Source organism: Dermacentor andersoni, chromosome 6, assembly GCF_023375885.2.
Source record: "Dermacentor andersoni chromosome 6, qqDerAnde1_hic_scaffold, whole genome shotgun sequence".
NCBI classification, from domain to species: domain Eukaryota; kingdom Metazoa; phylum Arthropoda; class Arachnida; order Ixodida; family Ixodidae; genus Dermacentor; species Dermacentor andersoni.
Genome location: NC_092819.1, coordinates 10,074,721 through 10,097,475, shown reverse-complemented (window position 1 = coordinate 10,097,475; position 22,755 = coordinate 10,074,721). Strand labels below are relative to the sequence as shown.

Genomic DNA, 22,755 nt, shown 5'->3' with positions numbered 1-22,755 from the left:
GCATACTGAAAGTTCTTCACATTCGGGCGACCGTCTGAAATATCTTTTTTTTTTTAATGCGGCCCACTGAGTTACTCTGGTACACTGCGTTGAAGTTTAACAGATAGCTGAATGGGCAATCTCCAAAATTCTTGGAAGTGTGCATGCAGCGTTCATTTTAGGGCGCAGTGCATTGCCTTGCTCAAACGCATATACCTTAAACGTCTTCTCACCGGGCCACATAGCAAATTTCGGTTACACGTCGGAAGTTGTTACGTTCCCTCTAGGGAGCACATTGCGGCAAGAATTTTTCAAATTGGTTCATTAATGGCCGAGATAGAAAAAAAGTGCGGCTGAGACAATTAAGGCTGCTTACGTGCGGAATGCGAAAGCATTATAGTCACTTTGTTGAATTTTTCTTTTTTGTACGTTCCTTGTCCGCGCAAGCTCTCGCCTACGTTTACTCTGCGCCTCAGTAGGGACAAATGAAAACGCACCAAGCGTATCAACGCGCTCGCTTGCCCGTGAGTTCATTACTCGAAAGACCACACAGCGGCATTCAGTTGGACATCAAGGTTTCTTAAGGCGAAAGCCTTTGATCTCTATATTTCAAGGTCGCGTTGTGAGTTACAGAAAATATCACCTGACCGAAGGAAGGCCAGAAGCGAACCAAAGCAAGTCCAGGCCTGTATAAGGTATGCTTAATGATTAGCAAATTAATTAATGATTGTTTAGTGATTGGATTATGGTGGATTGGGGTGGTTAAAGGTCGATTAAGGTGTATTAAGGGTGCTAAGGATTATTAAGGTGGATTAAAGTAGATTGCAGTGGATTACGGTGAATGAGGGAATATTAAGGTAGGTTAGCATGGATTATGGTGGATTATGGTGGAATAATGAGGATTAAGGTGAATTACACTAGGATTTGCAAGGCTTTCGCCTTCGCGTCTTTTGAGTGATAGCTAAGGGCATCTGGGAAATGTTATTTTATATACTCGTGACGTGGCCCTACCTCCTAGCCATTGGCTGCGCCGTCACGTGCCCAACGACGCGCGCATTAGGTCACATGTTCAGTCAGCCAGATGGCTGCGACGTGACGCGCGCAATTACGTACACACATTAGTCAACGAGAACCGTGGAGCCACCAAAACGCAAGTGTTATTCACCTCCCCAAGTCCTCTCCCCTATACATAAACTGCCAAGACACAACATCGACCTTCGCATGTATATATCTCGACAAGCACTTGCTCAGTGCATGTCACTCCCTCGTGTAGGGGTTCATGCCGTTTCAGGCGCCATCGAACGTCTCAAACGAAATGCGCGATAAAAGGAGAAAAGCCTGTGACAATTTACATGTAGTGCGTGACCTACCTCTCACCGGCTAACATTTACTCAAGCGCCTTGCACTCGCCGTCCTCGTGTGCGTGCTGGTGCGCCTCGTGCGGAGACGTGCGCCGTCTGGTGCTGGACGACAAACAGAAGGGCGCCCTCGACAAAGTCCATGCCGAGCACGGCCGTGCGCTGGTGCGGCCTACTTTATGCACTCTCTGCATGCGCCTGCTTGTGCTGTTTCATGCGAACACATTTGCATAACATGCACGGCTGTCCACCATGCACGTCCAAGTAAATCTCTCGAAAGACTATCATGTCGGTGTATGCCGTGATAGAAACAATGTCGTGCTGTCTAGAGCTCACGCAGTTAGTTAAACTAAATTAATTCTGGGGCTTACGTGCCAGAACTACGATGACCCGTCATAGTATCGGCTCGGATTTCCGTTAGGAGAGAGGTTCTTAGGCCCGTTCCTCACAGTAAACTGGCTGCCGGAAACTGAGACAAGGGTCCGTATTTCACTCTACATTCATCTCGCTCGTCGTCATTGGCTCGTCGTTGGCCGCCGCGTCGCCCTTACCTCTGAAAGCTGCCACTCGACGCAACGCGTTATAATGAAATAAGATTGAAAAAAGAGACATGTCATTAAGACATGTCTTTGTTGGTAATGTATGTACTGCAAGGAAGCAACACAAATAGAGCCAAGCTGGGGGAAATTGCCTAGTATTTTTGTGAGACTTACAATAAAAAAGTTATCACTTGTGGGTTTATTATAATATATGAATCAATTTCTCGAACCTTAGCCACAAGAATGCGGCAGGACGTCCGTTCACTTCTAGCGCTACAACCGCCGTCACCTGTTCGGCTCACAGCAGCACCAGGGCCTGCACAATATTTTTTTTTCTTCATTTAGGGGGGTACCTTGTCGTAATTGGACCGATGACGGTTGTGCGAGCAGGAAACCGCCGAAAGGGCTTATCAGTTGAAAGTGTCACCCGTTTGCCACATACGGCTTCTATTTGCCCGCAGTGGTTTGGCAACTTGGTCACAATGAACTGGTGGAGCGACCTGTGGCTAAACGAGGGCTTTGCCACCTACATGCAGTACACCGGAGCCGACTACATCCAGCAGCAATGGCGAATGGTGGGTGCGCGCTGCTGCGCGCAGCCACGGAGTTTGGCCTCCGGCGGCGTTGGCGCGGCACCAGTCTACGTTGCCTCTAAAATTTCGGATGGCATTAGTTAAATCGAGCCACAGCATTAGAATCGTGAAAGAGAAGCCTAACCATGCCTGTATACGCTGTCGAAAGGACGAAAGCGCTTGTTATCGACTTAGTTATCAACTATAAGAAAGTTGACCATGCTCAGTATTACTAATGGCACGAAGCAACAAAATTTGCCAAATTAATGTAAAGCATCTGCGCTACCAAATAAGAATAGATTTTGAAACGTTATTTACGCAAGTCTAATGTGGAAGAAGTGCGAAATAATACACACCATCATGGCGTAACGCAAAAATATAAAATTCTTGCAATTTGGTGTTTGCGTCCATTTCCAAAATTTAAAGCTCCCATTACTTGTAAGAAATCGGCGCCAGATTTTGATATACCAGAAATTAAATTCAATCAAATATGCAGGAAGTACGGAAATTTTGGAGGTTATTTATTCTAACAATGGTAGATCAGGGAGCAAACGGGGATAGCAGATATTCTAGTCGACATTAAGAGAAAAAAAGAATGGAGCTGGGCAATCCATGTAACGCGTAAGGCAAATAACTAGTGGACCATTAGAGTTACAGAATGGATGCCATTGGAAGGGAAGTGGAGCTGAGGACGTCAAAAAATAAGCGGGGTAAAGAAACTAGGAAATTTTCGGGTGCAAGTTGCAATCAGTTGGCACAAGATACGGTTATTGGAGATCGCTGGTAGAGACCTTCGTCTTGTAGTGGACATAAAGAAAATAGGCTGATGATGGTTCCAACAATTTATTTATGAGGTAACTTAGTCCAACGCCCGTATGGTTTCATAATATTCTATTGTGTGAATATAGAGCGCCGTCAGGCTTGCCATAAAGGTTGTTAATTGCATGCTCGTTCCTGATAATATTGAAAACCGCGGGCGAAGTACGTTGCGGCATCCGTGCTGTGCAAAAATCGCAAGAATGTGCTTTGCATGCTTTATTTTTACAGATGGACCTGTTTGTCGTTAACGAGATGCAACCTATCTTGAGAGCCGAATCCACGGTGACGGCACATCCAGTGTCGGTGACATCAAATTCAACGCATCACTTGGATGCTCTGTTTGACAGAATTGTCTACAGCAAGGTGAGTTCTGAGGGTTTCCAGTCACTCTCATTGCCCTTGGGGGTAGTTGATTGGGCAATGTCTTCATGGTTGTCGCTGTACGACGAATACTCTTTGTAAATACTCTTTGTGTTTTGACCTTTGTGTCCCTTCTGATTTATCTTCGGTTAATTTCCAGGCATCAAGTGTTATTCGGATGATGGTGCATTTCCTGACACCGGAGGTATTCATCCAAGGTCTCAAGGTCAGTTATGTCGTTGCAACTCAAGCAGAACGTTGACGGAAATGCAGCATTGTTAGCGCACAGGAATGGGTATTCTTGTTCTGATCTCGTTCGATAAGTGGCTAACCATTTTTTTTAAGAATAAGCATAGTGGCCACAGAAAACAAAAGGTTGTTTGGTGGCCTAATCATGAGTTCAACGCCAGCATGAGCTCGGAAGTGCTACTTATGCTTGCGAAGTGCTAACAGATGCCAGATGTAAAATAAACCTTCTGATTATGCATGAAAGCCTCTAAGCCATAAAGGATGTGTCGGTAGGTTCACTTACAGTGACGAGGACGGTTGTTTTTTAGCCGAAGGAAAACAAACCCTCTGGCCAAAGGTAAGGCGGTGACTGCAGCTTAGTTAAATGCCGTAGTGACGAACAGTACTTTGACGACAGTGAATATTAGGGAGTTTTAGTTTAGCGGACGCAAGCGGCTTGCGTACGCAAGAACTAGGGGCGACGGTACTGCGCATGCGCACACCGAGACGTAGTGGTCTGAGCATGCGCAGTACCGTCATCCCCAGTTCTTGCGTACACAAGCCGCTTGCGTCCCCTAAACTAAAACTCTCTATTATGTGAATTACAAAATAAAGTAGAGGACACCGCGTACAGTACGCGTCGTTGGGGCAGCGTACCGGTTATTTCTATATGTATATGATGAGCAGTGTGTACTTATGAGCAATATGAAGAAGAGCGGCGATTCAATAATAACAGTTGACTTTGGTATTCTAACCAAACAGGTGAATACGTACGAAATACCTCCCAAGCTGCCTATTCTCTGAAACACGTGTATTCGACAATGAAGTTAAGCCACTTGAATGGAAATTTTGTTTTCCTCTTTCATATTTTGAGACAAACTAGTCAAGCCACTCTAAAGAACAGTCTTTTTTTCAATCTATTGAGCTATACATCAGCATAACGAAAAATAATTTTCGATTTTATTTTATTTGAATTTGTTTGATATTGCACATAGAGGATCTTTGAAGTCCAATAAAGTGCGTTTCATGGTAATAGTTTTTTTTTTTCTCCTTTCAGTCCTATCTCAAGAAATACAGGTTCAAGAACGTCAAGCAAGAAGACCTGTTTCATGAACTCAGCGCAGTAAGTTGAGAACGTGATTACTCTTTCTTTGTACAATTTCTGATCCTTCTTGCAACGACTGCACGCTAGGACTGAAAATTCAAATGAGATGCCCGTTTTCAGCAGCAGCACCCAATTATGACGCAGCATGCACAGCGGATATTTGTTTCCTTTCTCCATAGAACCCAGTTTATTACAGTTTATTAGCAGTATTTCAATCGGTCAGATAATTGTGTTCAAGAAGATGTCTACCTTTTGAGCAGAACTTGGAGTTGCTGCATGCAGTAGATTTGCGTATGGCCATTAGTCGAGCTCTGTCAAGTGAGCTGGGCCGAACTTGTCCCTTAACGATTGAGTGCGCTTAATGACCAAAAGCTTCACCCGGGCCGTTGACAACCAAGACCGACCCAGTCCCACCGTAGCACGAAAGCCGATGACGGCACAGTGCAGCACTTCGTTGCAGGTATACCGACCGGCATCGTCACGACATAATACGCATTCCATGCATCGGCATGGAATGCATATTATGACGGCGAACACGAGATAATGGTCATCTTAACACTGCACGCAGTGGTAGGCTATATATGTGACTGGTGAAATATTGTTATCAATACGGTAAATAAAATGCAACACAAAACTGTTGGGGATGACACGAGCAGTGTTTTTAGATGTTTGAATGTACGCCTTCGTCATTAAGCTTTTCATAACCGCTTACTTCGTGCAGTTGTAATGATGACACGGCATTTCGGGCCGTAATTTGATTCAGTATTTGCTCTATTTTGATGATGTGTATGTCCTCTTAGGTGTTTGACGTGATAGTTCTGCGGAAACCCACAAGGTGTAGATAAGTACTTTATAAAGGGAAATGAGACATCCACCTAATTGTAGCAATTGCTACAAAGAAAACCATTGAGGGTTCCTCTAAAGAAAAGCCTCGCAGTTGAAGAAAAATTCGTCTGGGCCGGGTCTGGAACCCGAGACCCACGCCTATCCAGGGCAGCCGCTCTACCATCTACGAGGCGGCTAGCAGATGGCAGGGCGAAGTCGAACTTGTCAACAACTCGAAGCAAAGGCAAGAGTCTGACGTAATAGTTCTGCAGAAACACACAAGGTGGAGAAAAGCAATTAGTAAAGGGAAAGGAAAATTCTTTTGTAGCGATTGCTACGATTGGGTGGATGTCTCATTTTCCCTTTGCCAGTCCTCTTAAGTGGTGACTAACAAATGGTACGCAAACCGCAGGCTCAAGGTAGTGAGCCCAGGGTGAACGTAAAGCGAGTTATGAGATCTTGGCTGAAGACACCCGGCTACCCTCTGCTCACGGCTACCAGGAACTACACCACGGGCACAGTGTCTGTCAAGCAGCAAGCCTACGCACCGGCGGGGAACACTCAGAATGACACGTAAGATCTGCGTCTCCGGCATACACCCATTATAGGCCTCGTGAACAGGCGCCACCGTCGTGAAAAGTGATTTATTAATACCATATTCTGAAAGTGTAAGTGAACTTCCACTGTTGACTAAAATTTAATTGAACTTCCTCTTTAGTTCAATTCAACTCAATTTATTTCATACGCCAATAATTTGAGAGTGCAAGAGAAATAAGCCACATTACTGGCCGTTTGATGAAAGCTCAACACCACCCAGCAACCCGCCCGAATGAAGATTTTAGGGCAAATTTACATCTGATACATAGTTTCCAGATATCGTAAACAAAACAGGCAGAATAAACGAAACCAAGACAGCAAGACAGCACCAAACAATATAAATGAATACATGTAGAATGCACGTATGCGCAAAAAAAAAAAGAAGTGTGCAACATATAGCTAACGAACAATCAAATAAATTCGTGCATGGCTATAAAGCTCTGACACCTTGCTACTTCAACCCCAAAACAAAGAAACAAAAACTCATCAAGGTGGAAAAATGTGAACACGGGAAAATGTAACCCTTATTCATTTACAAGGAATACAAAATGTGCAAATACGACGTACATCGTAAAAAATATAAAGAAATAAACTTTTTTACGAGTCGAGTAGCCTTTCATATTGCATTTGTTACGAAAAAAATATTCACGCTTAATGTACCAAGGACTTGAAGATAACCTGACAATCTTTAAATCACAAGGATTGCAAACATAACCAAGATACAAAGGGCACATAAGCGTTTTTTACTAATCAATAGTCTGTGTTTACAGATATCTAAAGTTTTTGGATGTCAGAACGTATACCGGTTACTCCTTCCCGTATTTCATTTGATTTCTATGTTCATTTTATTTATTTGTCATTCATACATAAACTTCTAGAAAAATCTGTTGGGCCTGCATCCAAAGGGTAGTGGAAGCCCATGTTCAATACACATACGTATATTAGCAGCTATACTAAACAAGTACAAACCTAGTGTTTCTCAATTACAGAAAAATAACCTGGAACATTCCCATCACGTACACGAGCATGTCAGAGAAAAACTTTGACAGGAATGGCAAGATAGAATGGCTCAACAAGCGAGAAGGTGAGTGCAGCACTTGCATGACATAGAGAGAGAGAACGTGGGAGCAAATAACCAGGCGCGAGCACCCCTGATCTGACTGCATCTTCCATTACCCTGAGTCGACTTCGTAAATCTACAGTATAGAGGTTCAAGAGATGTTTACTGCAGTATTCGAGGTAGAGTACAAAAGAACGAAGACACTAGAAACAGGTATAGATGGTTTTTGTGGTGCGCTGCAAATTCAAACAATTCTTAAATACCACCTTTTGTAATCGCTGCCACCGTCACATTGGGAAGATAATGTCACATTATTGCAATAGTAATCGTATAAAGCACATTGCTCAGTAGTATGAACCTCGTTTCATAAAGTGACGCAACTATAATTGAAGTAAGTGTGTTGTTAGAAGTTTACGCCTGCTTTGATGTTCCCTAAAGACTAAAAGAGAGGCGTGCGCGCGCGAGTGAGAAAGCCTGACGCAGCACAGGGGGGTGAAGTTTATGACAAGTGCAGTAGGACGAAGTACCGCATCCTATGTCAGCCGATGACAACGTCAATTGTAAGCTCCAAATGCAAGCATGAGCATAGTTAATTTATTTACGGGTGTGCAGTGATACGGGTGCACTGCATACGGGTGTGATAATGGGATGTGATAGACGGAAGTTACGGGTGTGATAGTCGGAACTTGGAATCCCCCCCTCCTTTTTTTTTTATTTGACGATGACGTGTCTTAATTTGACATCCTACAGTGCACTACATCTGCAGGCTTGGAGTGACGCCTGACACCGGCAAAAGATGCTTAGAGCGAGTGGGACTATACTAATCTACTTAAAACCAAGTTAGGAAGGCCAACTAAGCTTGAACAAGGACACTCCCTCACCAGAACAGGAATTGGCCTCCCTGGTGTAGTACAGGCCACTACCTTCCTAATGATTCCTGGAACTAAGCCTCAGCCCCCAGCAACTGCGGAGCACCTAACCAAGGCGTCGGTCAGACCAGTAACGCACCAGAGGATTCTAAGAATCTCTGGGTCCGGACAGGCCGCCAATGGAAACTGACCCTGTCAACCTTTGACGAACTCCGTCGAGTGAGGCTAGCTTAGCGGGACTCTTTGAGGAACAATTAGACATTGTTTGGAACATTATCGGCCTTAGTGAGATTAGAAGAACTGGTGAGGCTTATACATTGTTGAATAACGGCCATGTCCTGTGCTATAGAGGTCTCCTAGATAAGAAGTAATACGGGGTAGGATTCCTAATTGATAAGGACATAGCGGGCAACATTGACGAATGCTACAGCATTATTAAGAGGGTAGCAGTAGTCGTAATCATACTTAACATGAGGTATAAATTAAAGGAAGTACAAGCCTACACTCCAACATCCAGTGACGATGATGAAGAAGTAGATCAGTTTTATAAGATGTTCAATTAGCGATGAGAAAAGTGCAAACTCTGTATACTGTAGTAATGGGTGACTTCAATGAAAAAGAGGGCAGAACGCAGGCTAGTGAACAAGCAATTGGCAGCTACGGCGTCGATTCTAGGAACGCCAGAGGTGTGATGCTCGTAGAATTCGCAGAAAGGAATAAGCTGAGAATAATGAACACCTTTTTCAGGAAGCGTAGCATCAGGAAGTGGACCTGGAAAAGCCCTAATGGTGAAACAAGAAATGAAATTGATTTCATACTTTCTGCCGATCCCAGCATAGTGCAGGATCTAGAAGTGATAGGTAGGGTAAAGTGCAGTGACCATAAGTTAGTGAGGGCTAGGATTCCCCTCAATTTGAAGGCAGAAAAATTTAAATTGGTCAAGAAGAAACAGGTCGACTTAGAGGCAGTAACGTTAAAGCAGACAAATTTAGGCTGGTACTTGGAAACAAATATGCAGCCTTAGAGCAGAGAGACGATGACGACATAGAGGTAATGAATGAAACCGTAACGAGGCTGACTTCAGAGGCAGCAATTGGAGTGAAAGGCAAGGCTACAAGGCAAACAGTAGGCAAGCTTTTCCAAGTAAGAAATGACCTAATAAAGAAATGACAAAGTATGAAAGTGTCCAACTAGAGAAATAAGATAGAATTCGCGGAACTGTCGAAACTGATCAGCAAAGCAAAAATAAGTGATATTCGAAATTATAACGCGAGAGACTGAAGAAGCCGTAAAATATGGACGAAGCCTGAAATCAGTGAGACGAAAACTTGGCATAGGACAAATCAAGACGTATGTACTGAAAGATAAGCAGAGTAATATCTTCCGCAATCTTGAAGATATAGTAAAAGAAGCGGAATAATTCTATAATGACCTGTACAATACCCAGAGGAGTAATGATGCCTCCATCAGAAATAGTAATGAACAGGATACAGAAACTCATCCTATAGCTAGCAATGAGGTCAGAAGGGCCTTGCAAAACATGAAATGAGGAAGAACGGCAAGAGAAGATGAAATAACATTCGATTTAATGAAAGATGGAGGAGACATAATGCTTGGAAAACTGGTGGCTCTCTATACACAGTATCTATCGACTGCAAGGGTCCCAGAAAACTGGAAGAATGCACATATTATACTAATCCACAATAAGGGAGACGTTAAATAATTTAAAAATTATAGGTCCACTAGCTTACTCCCAGTATCACATAAAATATTCACAAGATAATCTCCAATAGAATAATGGCAACACTGAACTTTAATCAACCGAGGGAACAGGCAGATTTTAGGAAGGGATACTCTTCAATGGATCACATTCATGTCATCAATCAGGTAATCGAGAAATCCGCAGAGTACAATCAGCCTCTCTATATGGCTTTCGTAGATTACGAAAATGCATTTGATTCAGTAGAGATACCCGCAGTCATTGAAGAATTGCGTAATCAAGGAGTACAGACCGCTTACGTAAATATCTTGAAAAATATTTACAGGAATTTCACAGCTACGTTAATCCTACAGAAGAAAAGTAAGAAGATACCTATAAAGAAAGGAGTCAGACAAGGAGACACAATCTCTCCGATGCTAGTCACTGCGTGCTTGCTAGAAGTATTCAAGCTATTAAACTGGAAAGGTTTAGGATTAAGTATCGACGGCGAATACCTCAGCAACCTTCGGTTTGCCGATGACATTGTTCTATTCAGCAACACTGCAGCCTAGTTACAACAAATGATTGAGGACCTTAACAGAAAGAGTGTAAGAGCGGGGTTGGATATTAATATGCAGAAGACAAAAATAATTATGAATAACCGGGCAAGGGAACAAGAGTTCCGGATCGCCAGTCAGCCTCTAGAGTCTGTGAAGTAGTACGTTTACCTAGGTCAACTAATCACAGGGAACTTTGACCATGAAAAGGAAATTCACAGAAGAATAAATATGGGTTGGATCGCATACGGTAGTAATCGTGACCTCATGACTGGGAGCTTACCGTTATCATTGAAAAGGAAAGCATACATTCAGTGCATTTTACCGGTGCTGAGATATGGGGCAGAGACTTTGAGACTGACAAAGCTTGAGAACAAGTTAAGGACCGCGCGAAAAGCGATTGAACGAAGAATGCTAGGCGTAACGTTAAGAGACAGAAAGAGAGCGGTTTGGGTCAGTGACCAACGGGTATAGACGACATTCTAATTGACATTAAGAGAAAAAAATGGCGCTGGGCAGGTCATGTTGTGCACAGACTAGATAACCGTTGGACCATTATGGTGACAGAATAAGTACCAAGAGAAGGGAAGCGCAGTAGAGGACGGCAGAAGACTAAGTGGTGCGACGAAATAAGGAATTTTGCGGGTGCTAGTTGGAATCGCTTGGCGCAGGACAGGGGTAATTGGAGATCGCAGGGAGAGGCCTTCGTCCTGCAGTGTACATAAAAGAGGCTGATGATGATCATGGTGACGACGTGCAGTGAGAGAAAACGTGTTTCAAATATCTCGTACCTACGCACGCGCAGGGAAACTCAAGAGGAAAGTTGGAGGAGGCAACAAGTGGCTGATCGTCAATATCCAGCGCGTAGGCTACTACAGGGTCAACTACGACATTTTCAACTGGAGACTCTTGCAGTCCCAACTAAGGGACAGCCCCGAGGTGAGGAACCCACGGTCTAAGCGCGGCAGAGAAGCTCCATATGTCTCCAATAGACCGGGTCTAATCGCGTCACTATTACGTCAGGCCTACAATCAGCGCCAATTTCCCCTGGCGATGGACGGCGTAAAAGTATAAGTCACAAGCAGAACAGAAACGGCGGTGACGTCACGCTCGTCCCCTTTTGATATCAGCCTTCATAGTCACTGACGTCTTTCTCACGATGGCCCGACGTAGCCATCTCGTCGTCTGACCCTACCTCGTCTGCCTCAGCCGTTACTTCACACTCCGCAAATCCGGATGCTTCCGACGTTTCCCGTGGTCGAGCGATCGAGCTTCGAATGAAAGCGGAAATTGTCGCCAAGGCCAAGGATAACGCTAATAACACTTAACAATACCCACAACACGCATGAGCGGCTGAGTCAGCTGAGCTGGGAAGCCGTTAGACGAAATTGTCAGACTTTCAGCCTGAGGGGTGAGGGAACGGAAAAGCGCTTTCGTTTCTTCCATGCAGTAAAATTTGTTTTATTTTATTTTATATCAACAAACTGCAACAGCAAGTGCAGTTGACACATCTAGCTAGCGGTTGCTTCCTGGGAGTTCTAAGGGCAACTTTTCCGCTCTCCCCGAGAGCTCTCTCTGCTCACGTTGCATGAAGGGTCAAGGCAGAGCGGAAATCATGTTTGAACAAACGTGCCGCATAATTGATGTGCTAATGTACAGTGGACGATGACAGTTACGGCCAGGCCGTTGAGGTCCAATATGAGCAGCGTCAAAAAGGAATTACCGACTTCCTTTAACTCTTAAGGGTGAACCAATGTGTTACCATAGTTAGATGGTTTACTGCTAGCAAGAAAACAGCGCCGTTTTTCATGCACTGTTACGTCGCTATAGAGAAGCCTCAGGCAGGCTTCCTGAGACGCGTGGCGAGCGATAAATTAGTCCGAAGATGTTTCTTTGCCAACTTAGCCTCAAGAACAAGCCGCAAAGCATGGGTGCCTATAGTCTATGCTCTTGAGCTACTGGAAAACCCGTTCTTCTTAGCGCAACCAGAAACTATATAGACGGTCTCGCAATAACGGTGATCAGTGCACTACATTTGGCATGACAGTCAGTGTGGCACATCTTAAAGACATAAGCCCCGCAGACCTGTCTGAAACACTATCTGGCTCCTGCCTCACCTGTTATATTTTTGTTGTAGTTCAGCCGTTGCATCATGTGGGTGTGAGCCACAATTTCCTGACACGCAGGGCCTCGGAAGAAGCATAAGACAAACGGCACGTGTAGCATTAGAAGCTTTTTTCATCGAAAAGGATAAGGATTAGTGCGTGAGCGAACCATCCATACCTTTGTTTCCCACAGAATTTTCATTTCTTGGTGCAAGGCTTTAAAAAATGTGTCCGTTGCTTATTAATGATATGTTTAGCTTTCATGTCGGTCACTGCGCATGCGTCTCCTCGTATGAAGAAACAGTTTTAGTGAGCGCTGTATGTGTGTGTGTGTGTGTGTGCGGATGCGTGTGCGGGTGTGTGCGCGACTGCGAAAGTGCGAAAATTGCGCCTAATTACTTCAATGGTACTAGCTATAATGAAGACATTCTCGTTTATGGAGGCCAGACGTACATTACCTTCGCTGCTATGGCCTTGTTTAAGCATACACTAGAATGTTTAATGAAGTTTACTGTCTCAAAGCAACGCAGAGAAGTAAGAGATACCGAATATAGCAGGGAGGGGGGTGGGGGGCAAAGGATTAATTTTGACTACTCGTGGTTCGTTAGCGTTCACGCAAAGCTCGGTGCACGAACGCTATTGTTTGTCGTCCCCACCGGAATGCTGCCACCGCGGCCGGCGGAAGAACGCCATTCCAGCCGACCAGCACCGTGGTCTACGGTTCGGAAATACATGCGACCTGCAAAAATTGAAATGCTCTATTTTGCAACCAGGTGTTTATATGCGACAAACTATCGCAACAATTTCTGGCAATGTCATTTTAATGTTCCACGTAGTTTCGTTCTTGCGCCATTCTGCTGTTACCGTGTAAGAAACATTCCTAAAATGTTTCTTTTTTCTTCTTTTTAATAGGCAATACACGTCTTGAATCGGGCACAGCTCATTGATGATGCCTTGGATCTTGCAAAGTAAGCGCTGTTTGAAACACTGGTAAAGATTCGTTAACAAGTGTTAATAAGGTTTAATACTTTCAAGACGAATATTAAGTTAAGCTGTATTAGCCAGTTACGCTTTTGTAATATTAAAACGGCCACTGTTACTGTGAATTTCACCAGATGGAATATCCGCACTAATTGATAATCATAAATTATCTTCCTCAGCTGGTGTTGACGATATCACGTCAAAGCTTTTAAAAAACACGAAGCGCATCTCTGCCATGTATTTAACCCTGCTGTATTCCCAATCACTATCATCAGGCACGCTCCCTAACGAGTGGAAAAAGAGCAAGGTCGTTCCAGTCTACAGATCAGGTAACCGTAATTCACCCTTAAATTATCGTCCAATATCCATAACTGGTATCCCTTCGAAATAATGGAACACGTCATATACTCCCACGTAATGAATTTCCTAGACAGTAATAGCTTTTTTCATCCGTCGCAACATGGCTTCCGTAAAGGGCTGTCATGTGACACTCAATTAGCTGCATTTCTTCATGACCTACACTCAAATCTCGATACTAACACTGTCACCGATATGATTTTTCTTGACTTTGCAAAGGCGTTTCATAAAGTAGCGCATCAACGCTTATTATTAAAGCTTTCTCGCTTGAACCTTCACCCCAATGTCCTAACACGGATAAAAGAATTTCTTAGTAACCGATCACAGTCCGTCAGTGTTAACAATACTACCTCAGAATTTCTTCCCGTCACATCAGGCGTACCCCAAGGTTCAGTCTTAGGTCCCCTCCTGTTCCTAATATACATTAACGATCTTCCATTGCATGTTTCCTCCCAGATTTGTATGTTTGCTGATGATTGCGTTGTCTATCGAACTATCACTAATAGTGATGACTGCATTTATCTTCAAAATGACCTGAACAACATTACAGCCTGGTGTGATAAATGGTTAATGGTGCTAAACAATAATAAATGTAAATCTATGTCAATTTCCCGCAGCCGTAATCGGCATGACTTTCTCTACACAATTAAAGACATCCCAATCGACACTGTAAAATCTATTAAGTACCTAGGCATTACGATCACGCGTGATTTAAACTGGTGCTCGCATATAACTAACATCATATCATCTGCTAACAAAACCATGGGATTTCTGAAACGCAACCTCCGCAATGCTCCTCAACAGGTAAAGCTACTAGCATATAAAACACTGGTTAGGCCAAAACTTGAATACGCATCACCAATATGGCATCCACACCAGATTTACCTGAGCAACGCATTAGAATCTATACAGAACCGCGCCGTAAGATACATTCACTCGACATACTCATATGGTATCAGCGTATCACCATTAACAGTAGAGTGTGGTTTGGACACACTAGCGCACCGTCGCCGCATCGCGAGCTTATCATTATTCCATAAATTCTACATCAGCTCGCTTCGCCACGCACCTTACATTGCACCACCTTCACGCATATCGCTGCGCACAGGCCCCCACTAAATGTTGCTCGCCCTAGCGCGCGCACTGTCACCTGCTCGTCATCATTTTTCCATTGTACAGCTAAAGACTGGAACAGCCTTCCCCACCACGTCGCTGCCATCACCACCTCATCTGCCTTCGTGGAAGAAGTAATGAGTATTCTGTCTGTAAAATAACATAGTCGGCAACATCCTGTATTTTTGTACCACCCACCCCTTATGTAATACCCCGCAAGAGGTGTTTAAGGTGATAAAATGAAATGAAATGAAAAATGAGGTTTTGCAACCCAGGGAAGGAGGGAAAACTAAAGACGGGAGGCGAAGCCACTCTGAAGTTTCTGTGCCTGCTCGCCATGACATAATGAATTCGAAATTGTCTACTCAAATTTAGTTAATTATTTGTCGCTAAAATACTCCATTGCATTCTAAAGGAATACTCAATCGACCATGTTTTTATTACATTTTCTACGCTGAAATGGCTGAAATACGACAAAATACTTTTAAATACGTCACGTCACTCTGACTTATCGCTACTAAGATTACGGCCGAATTTCAAAAAAAAGAAGAAAAAGGGCATCGTAGCTTTCATTCTTGTGCGAAATTAGTGCAAATAGCTTTGAAAGAACGCGTTTTCAGTCAACATTGACTCCACTGTTCTTCAGTGTACGTTTAAACACACAGCGTAGAGTTACTCACGCAAACTAACGCGCTCTTTTACTTTTTGGCTTCAGCAATGAGAGCGCTTTGACAAAAGGTGCTATTCTCTTAGATTTAACAAAAGGTAAAAATGCGAGCACACAGTTGTTACTTGCTCCGTTTCCTATTCTAGCTGATCATAAAGCAGCAGCAAGAAATCAAGTGCTCAGTGGCTATGGTGTTAGGCTGCTGAGCACAAGGTCGCGGGATCGAATCCCGGCCACGGCGGCCGCATTTCGATGGGGGCGAAATGCGAAAACACCCGTGTACTTAGATTTAGGTGCACGTTAAAGAACCCCAGGTGGTCGAAATTTCCGGAGTCCTCCACTACGGCGTGCCTCATAATCAGAAAGTGGTTTTGGCACGTAAAATCCCATAATTTAATTTTAATTAAGAAATCAAGGGACAATATATAATTTTGGCGCACGCTCCTTCTTCGCTGTCTTCTTCTGTTTTAGCTTCGCGTTTTATTGTCGTCATCTAGAAGCAATGTGCCGCCCTGCCATTTGCCGCGCATTTGTATCCTTAAGCCTCTCGTGACGCATATTTGAACGTGGTCAACCAGTGTCTTTTCTATGGACGCTGCGTGCATTTCAGTCTGCGCGTTGCTGACCATTGCAGCACTGCGCTCCGGCCAATTTCTTCAAACGTGTGCGTCTCCACTTCCGCAGTCATCCAGAGACGGCGCTGTCACGTTTGCACCTTCTTGAGTATTGGCAGCTGAGGAAGTTCAAGAAAGTTTACACACTGACAAGAGATGGGCAATGTCCTGATCACTGCCTATACGAAATATCATTCGCACTAAATACATGTGGTGAAACTGCACATGAGAGGCTTTCTCCGGGAGAACCAAAAAAACAGATGAATGCATCATCCACACGAAAGAAACCATGGGTGAATGATAAAGAATTTGTGCACACTGTAATTAAACCTAGCATTTGTAGAAATTCATGCTTATATCTATTCATCCGGCCCCATCACTCCCCTACCCGTTCACGAGTTCTTAGATGTCAAACATTCCATTTCGTTAGCAAATCTAAATGTTAAGAAACTTAAACAAGTACCTTTTCATTAAAGTTATGCAGTTAACCACATCTTTCTTGTTCTGTTTTTCCTCGCGTTGATAGCTAACTACTCTGGTTCTGCTTGGGCGTCTAGTCATGTTCATTCCTGTTCATTGCATGCGCCTCATTAGGAACGGTCACCTGCCTTACGAAGTTGCCCTGGAATTTTTGGATCTGGTTCGGCCAGAAGACGACTACATGCCCTGGAAATCAGCTCTGGACGCCATGCATGATCTTGATTTCTTGATCAGGAAGACCAAGTACTACAGGAAGTATCAGGTGGGTAACAAAAAACCTGGGTCTCTATTCACAAATAAAGTTCTTAGGCAAGAAATGTTCGTAACAACAGATGACAGCCAGTCATGTTGTCAGACATACACTCTATGAAAAGATTGCTCCCTTTGGGGTTCATCTAGTTCCCAAACAAAGCTTGTCGTCTATCTTGCTTGCCTGCCCTTTCTCTACCGCTATGCGCCCGGTACTTTCAAGTCACGAACGACTTGTGCGTACCTGTATGACATAGTATTAATGACAAGAAAGCAGTGAGCGCAGAGTTCTAAAGAAACGAAACGCAAGCAAGACAGATGACCATTATTGTTTGGGGACAAGATGGGCCTCCAAGAGTGTACACTTATTTAAAAGGTGTATTATTAGTGAAGCGGCTGGTCAATGACATTTTGCACTTACGAACAAAAAGATTGGCTAATTTGGCATCTGCTTCTTTCATCGCAACTAAATGCGAAAACATCCGTGTACTTAGATTTAGGTGCACGTTAAAGATCCCCAGGTGGTCGAAATTTCCGGAGTCCTCCACTACGGCGTGCCTCATAATCAGAAAGTGGTTTTGGCACGTTAAACCCCATATTTTATTTTTTTTTTCATCGCAACTCAAGTTAATTCTCAGGATATTGACACGTGTACTTATCTTTATCCGGCGACCACGTTTCGCCGCCTAACAAATGTTATCGCACAGCGCGGGACGCGCCTGCATGTATCCGAAGTTTCTGGAAAGTCATCGATGCTTCTATCCGCTGTCTGTTGTAGCCGAACCTTGTATTATCTGATTTCATCGCCTGACGCGAATGGTGTAGAACTTTGTGGAAGGCACGCGGGTCTCAACGATTAGTCTGGAACATTCGACGACTGCTGCGGCAAAATTTTTCGTCGAAATCATCCTTCTGCGGCATGGCTCCCCAGAAGTCCTCATCACCGACAGAGGTACGGCCTTTACAGCGGGGCTCACCCAAGCCATTCTTCAGCACAGTGAGACAAGGCACACGAGGACAACTGCCTACCACCCACAGACGAATGGTCTTACGGAGCGCCTGAATAAGACCCTCGCGCCGACATGCTAGCAATGTACTCTACGTCGACGTCGAGCACAAGACGTGGGATGCGGTCCTGCCGTACGTAGCATTCGCTTACAACACGGCGGTGCAAGAAACAACACAGATCACGCCATTCAAGCTGGTTTACGGCAGGTACCCGACGACGATGCTTGACGCCATGCTGCCGCACGTCACTGACGAGGAGAATCTTGACGTCGCTACCTATCTCCAGCGCGCCGAAGAATCCTGACAGCTCGCCCGCCTGCGGATCAAAAACCAGCAGAGGACCGACAGCCGACACTACAACCTCCGTCGACGCTTCGTCGAGTACCAGCCCGGCGACCGTGTTTCGGTATGGACCCCGATACGCCGACGAGGACTCAGTGAGAAACTGCTGCGACGCTATTTCGGACACTACAAGGTCATACGACGTATTGGCGCACTGGACTATGAGGTCGTGCCAGACGGCATTTCGCATTCACAGCGGCGCCGCGCACGATCTGAAGTGGTCCACGTGGTGCGCCTTAAACCCTTTTACGGACGCTGACGAACTTCCTTATTTTGTTGTTTTCTTTGCTACGAGTGCTTTTCTTTGTTACTTTCGTTTGTTTGCAGCATCGGGTCGATGCTTTTTAAGAGGGGGGTATTGACACGTGTACTTGTCTTTATCGGGTGACCACGTTTCGCCGCCTAACAAATGTTATCGCACAGCGCGGGACGCGTCTGCATGTATCCGAAGTTTCTGGAAAGTTATCGATGTTTCTATTCGCTGTCTGTTGTCGCCGAACCTTATGCTATCTGATTTCATCGCCTGACGCGAATAGTGTAGAACTTTGTGGAAGGCACGCGGGTCCCAATGATTATTCTGGAACATCCGACGACTGCTGTATAAAAGCCGACGCGCTTGACCCGCTGATGATATTTTCGACGATCGCCGACTGTGTTCGCCGCTGTTGCCGTTCTTTCAGTGTAGCCTGTTTTTGAGGGCACAAGTTCGCCCAATAAAGGCTAGTTTTGTGTTTCACAGTATTGCTACTGTGTTCTTTAACGTCAGTACCACGTGACAGTATGTTCGTTGCATCGCATTTCAAAAATGAGAAGACCAAACGTTCCACAGCAATCGTGCATGTGCAAAAAATAATACGCGTGCGAACTCGACAGCACCATTACAGAAGCAATTTACAGTCCACCAAGCTGTCCTGGGACAAGCCTAATGTGTGCTACAATTATTTGTTAATAGGAATAACGGGAAATAATCGGGCAGTTAAACACGCGAATAAATGGTTGTGGTCAAGTTTTGAGCATCACAAGCTATATCCAAACCACAATCCGAGCACAGCAAAATGAGGTGTTGACATGCCATCGCGGGTCGCATTTTCTCCAGCCTACTGATTCAAGAGAGCTGCACATCATGGCGGCCGAGTTCAGACTTCGACGGCGTGCTGGTGCTGCAATCAGCGCATGGCCGCACGAGGAGGAAAAACAACATTCCTGCCCCCGCAACGATTGTTCTAATTTTCCATTCTTTTCGCCCTTCATCTTCGCACGAAGCCGTGGCCTCGTTACCGCCGAGACCGGCCACTCAGCAGGACGGAGAAGCAATTATAGGAATTGGATGCAAAGAATTCTTACACAATGTATAGTTTCTCCATGATTGCTAAACACGATGAAGAGACGCCAAAAACTTTATCCGAGTCAATCAGAATGAATACGACGATAAAAATATTTTTATTAATGGTTGGCTCGAGGGTATATTATGTGTATTAGCACGGGGCGGTAGGGGGAGAGCAGAGTGTATTCACAGCCGTCCTAGGAGTGGCATGTCCTTGGCGAAAGCCAAGAGCGAGTCTAGAATGTCCCTCTCGGAATCCTTCGATCCGGTCATCGGCCTAATTCCTTCCGCTTAGGACGACACTTGTACCACTCTCAGGTGACAAGCATAATAAAACGAGAGAACATCTGGGAGTTCTTTGGGAGCATATCGGGTAAGAGCGTACAACCAGGGAACGTAATTTCCAAACTACCAACTCTATAGATACGCCTTAAAAGCGCAGCGTCCATAAATGTATCGAACACGGGCTTTTGCAGTACGCTTGGATTGAATAACTGCAGGCCTATGAAGGTGCGTGTGCCTTACTTTTCAGTCTTCACAAGTATTTGCTTCCACGGCAGCGAGTGGGGAGTTAGCGTCTTGTAAGGTTATTTGGTTCTAGTAACATTGCCACTAATGACGTCGTTCGAAGTCCGCCTGTGAAATCGGCGATGGTAAGTTTGAAGCCGCGAAGGAAGCAAGCGCCAGAGAAGAGAATCGCCGGGGAAAGTACGAAAGAGCGCGCTGAGCGTGCGGCAAAGCAACACCACCTAGACGAAGGTCTAGGTGTACAGTGTGGACGTACCAAGACGTACCGGGTTCGTCTCGTGACAACATGTATCGTCCCCGCGCCATTTGCTGCATGTGCGAGTAAAAGCGTGCGAAGTTGAGCCTACGATGGTGGCTCGATTTTGCGCGTCGTCTTCCGTCGCGTGCAAGGCAAAGGGGTGAGGGGAAAGGGAGGAAGCCTTCTGCTCCCGGCGGCTACTGCGTATGGCGCGGCCGCGCGGGCACTATTTTGAAACTGATCTGCGACGGCGACACAATGCGTCGCGTGCTGATAGCTTCGTGCGCGCTGTGTTTTCGCCGCTTAGTTCGCGCTGAAGCGAGAGGTAGCACGAAGGTTAATTCACTCGCTGCTGCTGCAGCGCTTCATCGCTCCATCAAGTTTTGACAGCGAGTTTCCGCGGTCATCGAGTGACTTGTGTTCATGCTTGCTTGTGTTCGCGTGACGCAATGCTTACTAAATTAATTATTAAGCGAATGTTTACAAGTTTATACGGCCGATAAAACCACTATACTTACATCATATAGCTGTCTACCGATTTGCTGTCGCAATCGATGCTTGGCCTTTTCATCATTTCTCTCTGATAATATTTTTCAATTCGAAGATAAATGCATGTACCTGGATAGACGCAACACGCAGTCTTCACACCATTTCGAGAGCATCTGGCACAGATTCAATGACAACTAAAGTCAGTCAAAAATAAGAAACAGAACGACCATCTATTCCGCGACCTTCTTTCAGTGGCACCGGAAGACTGCAACCTCATGATGCAGCTATGGCTTATCACCTTGTGCTGTTGGCCGGAAGTGAGAGAGAGCAGCCCTTTACTCGGTTTTATAAGAACCTCGAAAAGAACAAATATGAAAACATAGCTAACCATACCATGAAACTGGCGTCGTTCTTCGGATGAACTTTAGTCTTAAAGCAGACGTTTTGTTTCATGACTCCAAACAATAACCACCGTCTGTCTTCAACGACCGAGGTGAAATTAGTAAGGCGTGCTGAGGATAGCAACTAGTACGCTAACACCAAACTTAGACAGCCCTTACAAAAAATAGGTGCAACATTTCTCAACAAAGTGCACACCGTATGCATCCGGGTGAAGTGGTTCTGGCCCTCACTGGTTTTGAGCTGTGCAGCTCTCCTCTATAGAACATTTTAACACTGAAGTCGTCATTAGCAGAAACAAAACTATATCCATGAGCATGTTCACTTAACATTAGGTCAGCACTTATACGCTGATAAATCCCTTCTGTGCGTTATCATTTTATTATAACTGAAGGAACGCTGAATCTGAAATTTATTGCGTGTGTAGTTACAGAAGAATAATTCACGCAGTGGTGCAGTGCTGTCGCCTTGTTATATTTTTGGCGATGACCCGACATGTTGATACTCCATGTTGTCACCGATTTCTCATTCATATTCTTTTGCAGTGGGCACAGAGAACGTCTGCCCAATAGTTCTAAACGGATAGCTACACATGTATAGCTATGGCGGGAACAATAGCAGAAACCGTAATGTGCACTGGCGCAACCAGTGATATTTATTACTTTCCCAGCAACGGCTACGTAATGGGTTTGCGCCGTGGTGCGGTGCGGGTAAGTTCTGCGCGTGGTTCGTGCGACTGCACGACTGCTGCTTGCCAATCCCGACTTCTTAAGATTTATGCCATAATATTCCGTGGACTCCCCTGCAGGTCTTCGTGCGGTTCCTTCTGGAGCGGAAGTTCGAGACCTTCATACAAGAAAAGAGGAGCAACCTGTCGATCGCCGAAGAGTGAGACTCTCCTTGCCTTTTTATGATGGCATTGATATAATAGTGTACATACAAACCGTGTTCTTATTTGAGCCTGTGGCATAAGCATATAATGGTAATGATTTTTTTTTTCAAGATGCGATGCAACTATGTATGCCTACAACTATTGAAAGCAGGTAAAATTAACAGTTCGCATCTCTTAGCAACAACATATCAAGCATTTGCCCACACCGGCGCTTCCAATTATACTTCCTTTTCCACCATTACGGAGAGATACGAACTCGCATATCGGGATTTGACAACACGCACTTTATCCCCATTTTATCGGTTCCATTAAAGGGAAGCTGAAGAGTCTGTCGAATTCAATAAGACGCTCATATACGGATGCGGGAACCTTATAAACCATGTAGGTAAAATTTGGGTTTTT

At 44.8% G+C, this 22,755-nt stretch overlaps 2 protein-coding genes across 3 annotated transcripts in view; both read left to right on the top strand.

Moving 5' to 3' along the window:
* Positions 1 to 2,553, top strand: part of LOC140218916 (glutamyl aminopeptidase-like) — a 28,163-nt gene extending 25,610 nt beyond the window's left edge. Inside the window, exon 7 of the mRNA XM_072288609.1 lies at positions 2,338 to 2,553. Within this exon, the coding sequence (XP_072144710.1) occupies positions 2,338 to 2,553 (216 nt within the window). The remainder of the gene's footprint in view (positions 1 to 2,337) is intronic.
* A 3,623-nt stretch (positions 2,554 to 6,176) lies between these two features.
* Positions 6,177 to 22,755, top strand: part of LOC126521664 (aminopeptidase N-like) — a 35,990-nt gene continuing 19,411 nt past the window's right edge. For both annotated transcript variants that reach the window (XM_055066059.2, XM_072288506.1), the window contains exons 1-6: positions 6,177 to 6,358; positions 7,372 to 7,466; positions 11,373 to 11,506; positions 13,585 to 13,640; positions 16,999 to 17,146; positions 22,270 to 22,349. In XM_055066059.2, coding sequence (XP_054922034.2) covers positions 6,180 to 6,358; positions 7,372 to 7,466; positions 11,373 to 11,506; positions 13,585 to 13,640; positions 16,999 to 17,146; positions 22,270 to 22,349 — 692 coding nt within the window. In that variant the 5' untranslated portion in view covers positions 6,177 to 6,179. The remainder of the gene's footprint in view (positions 6,359 to 7,371; positions 7,467 to 11,372; positions 11,507 to 13,584; positions 13,641 to 16,998; positions 17,147 to 22,269; positions 22,350 to 22,755) is intronic.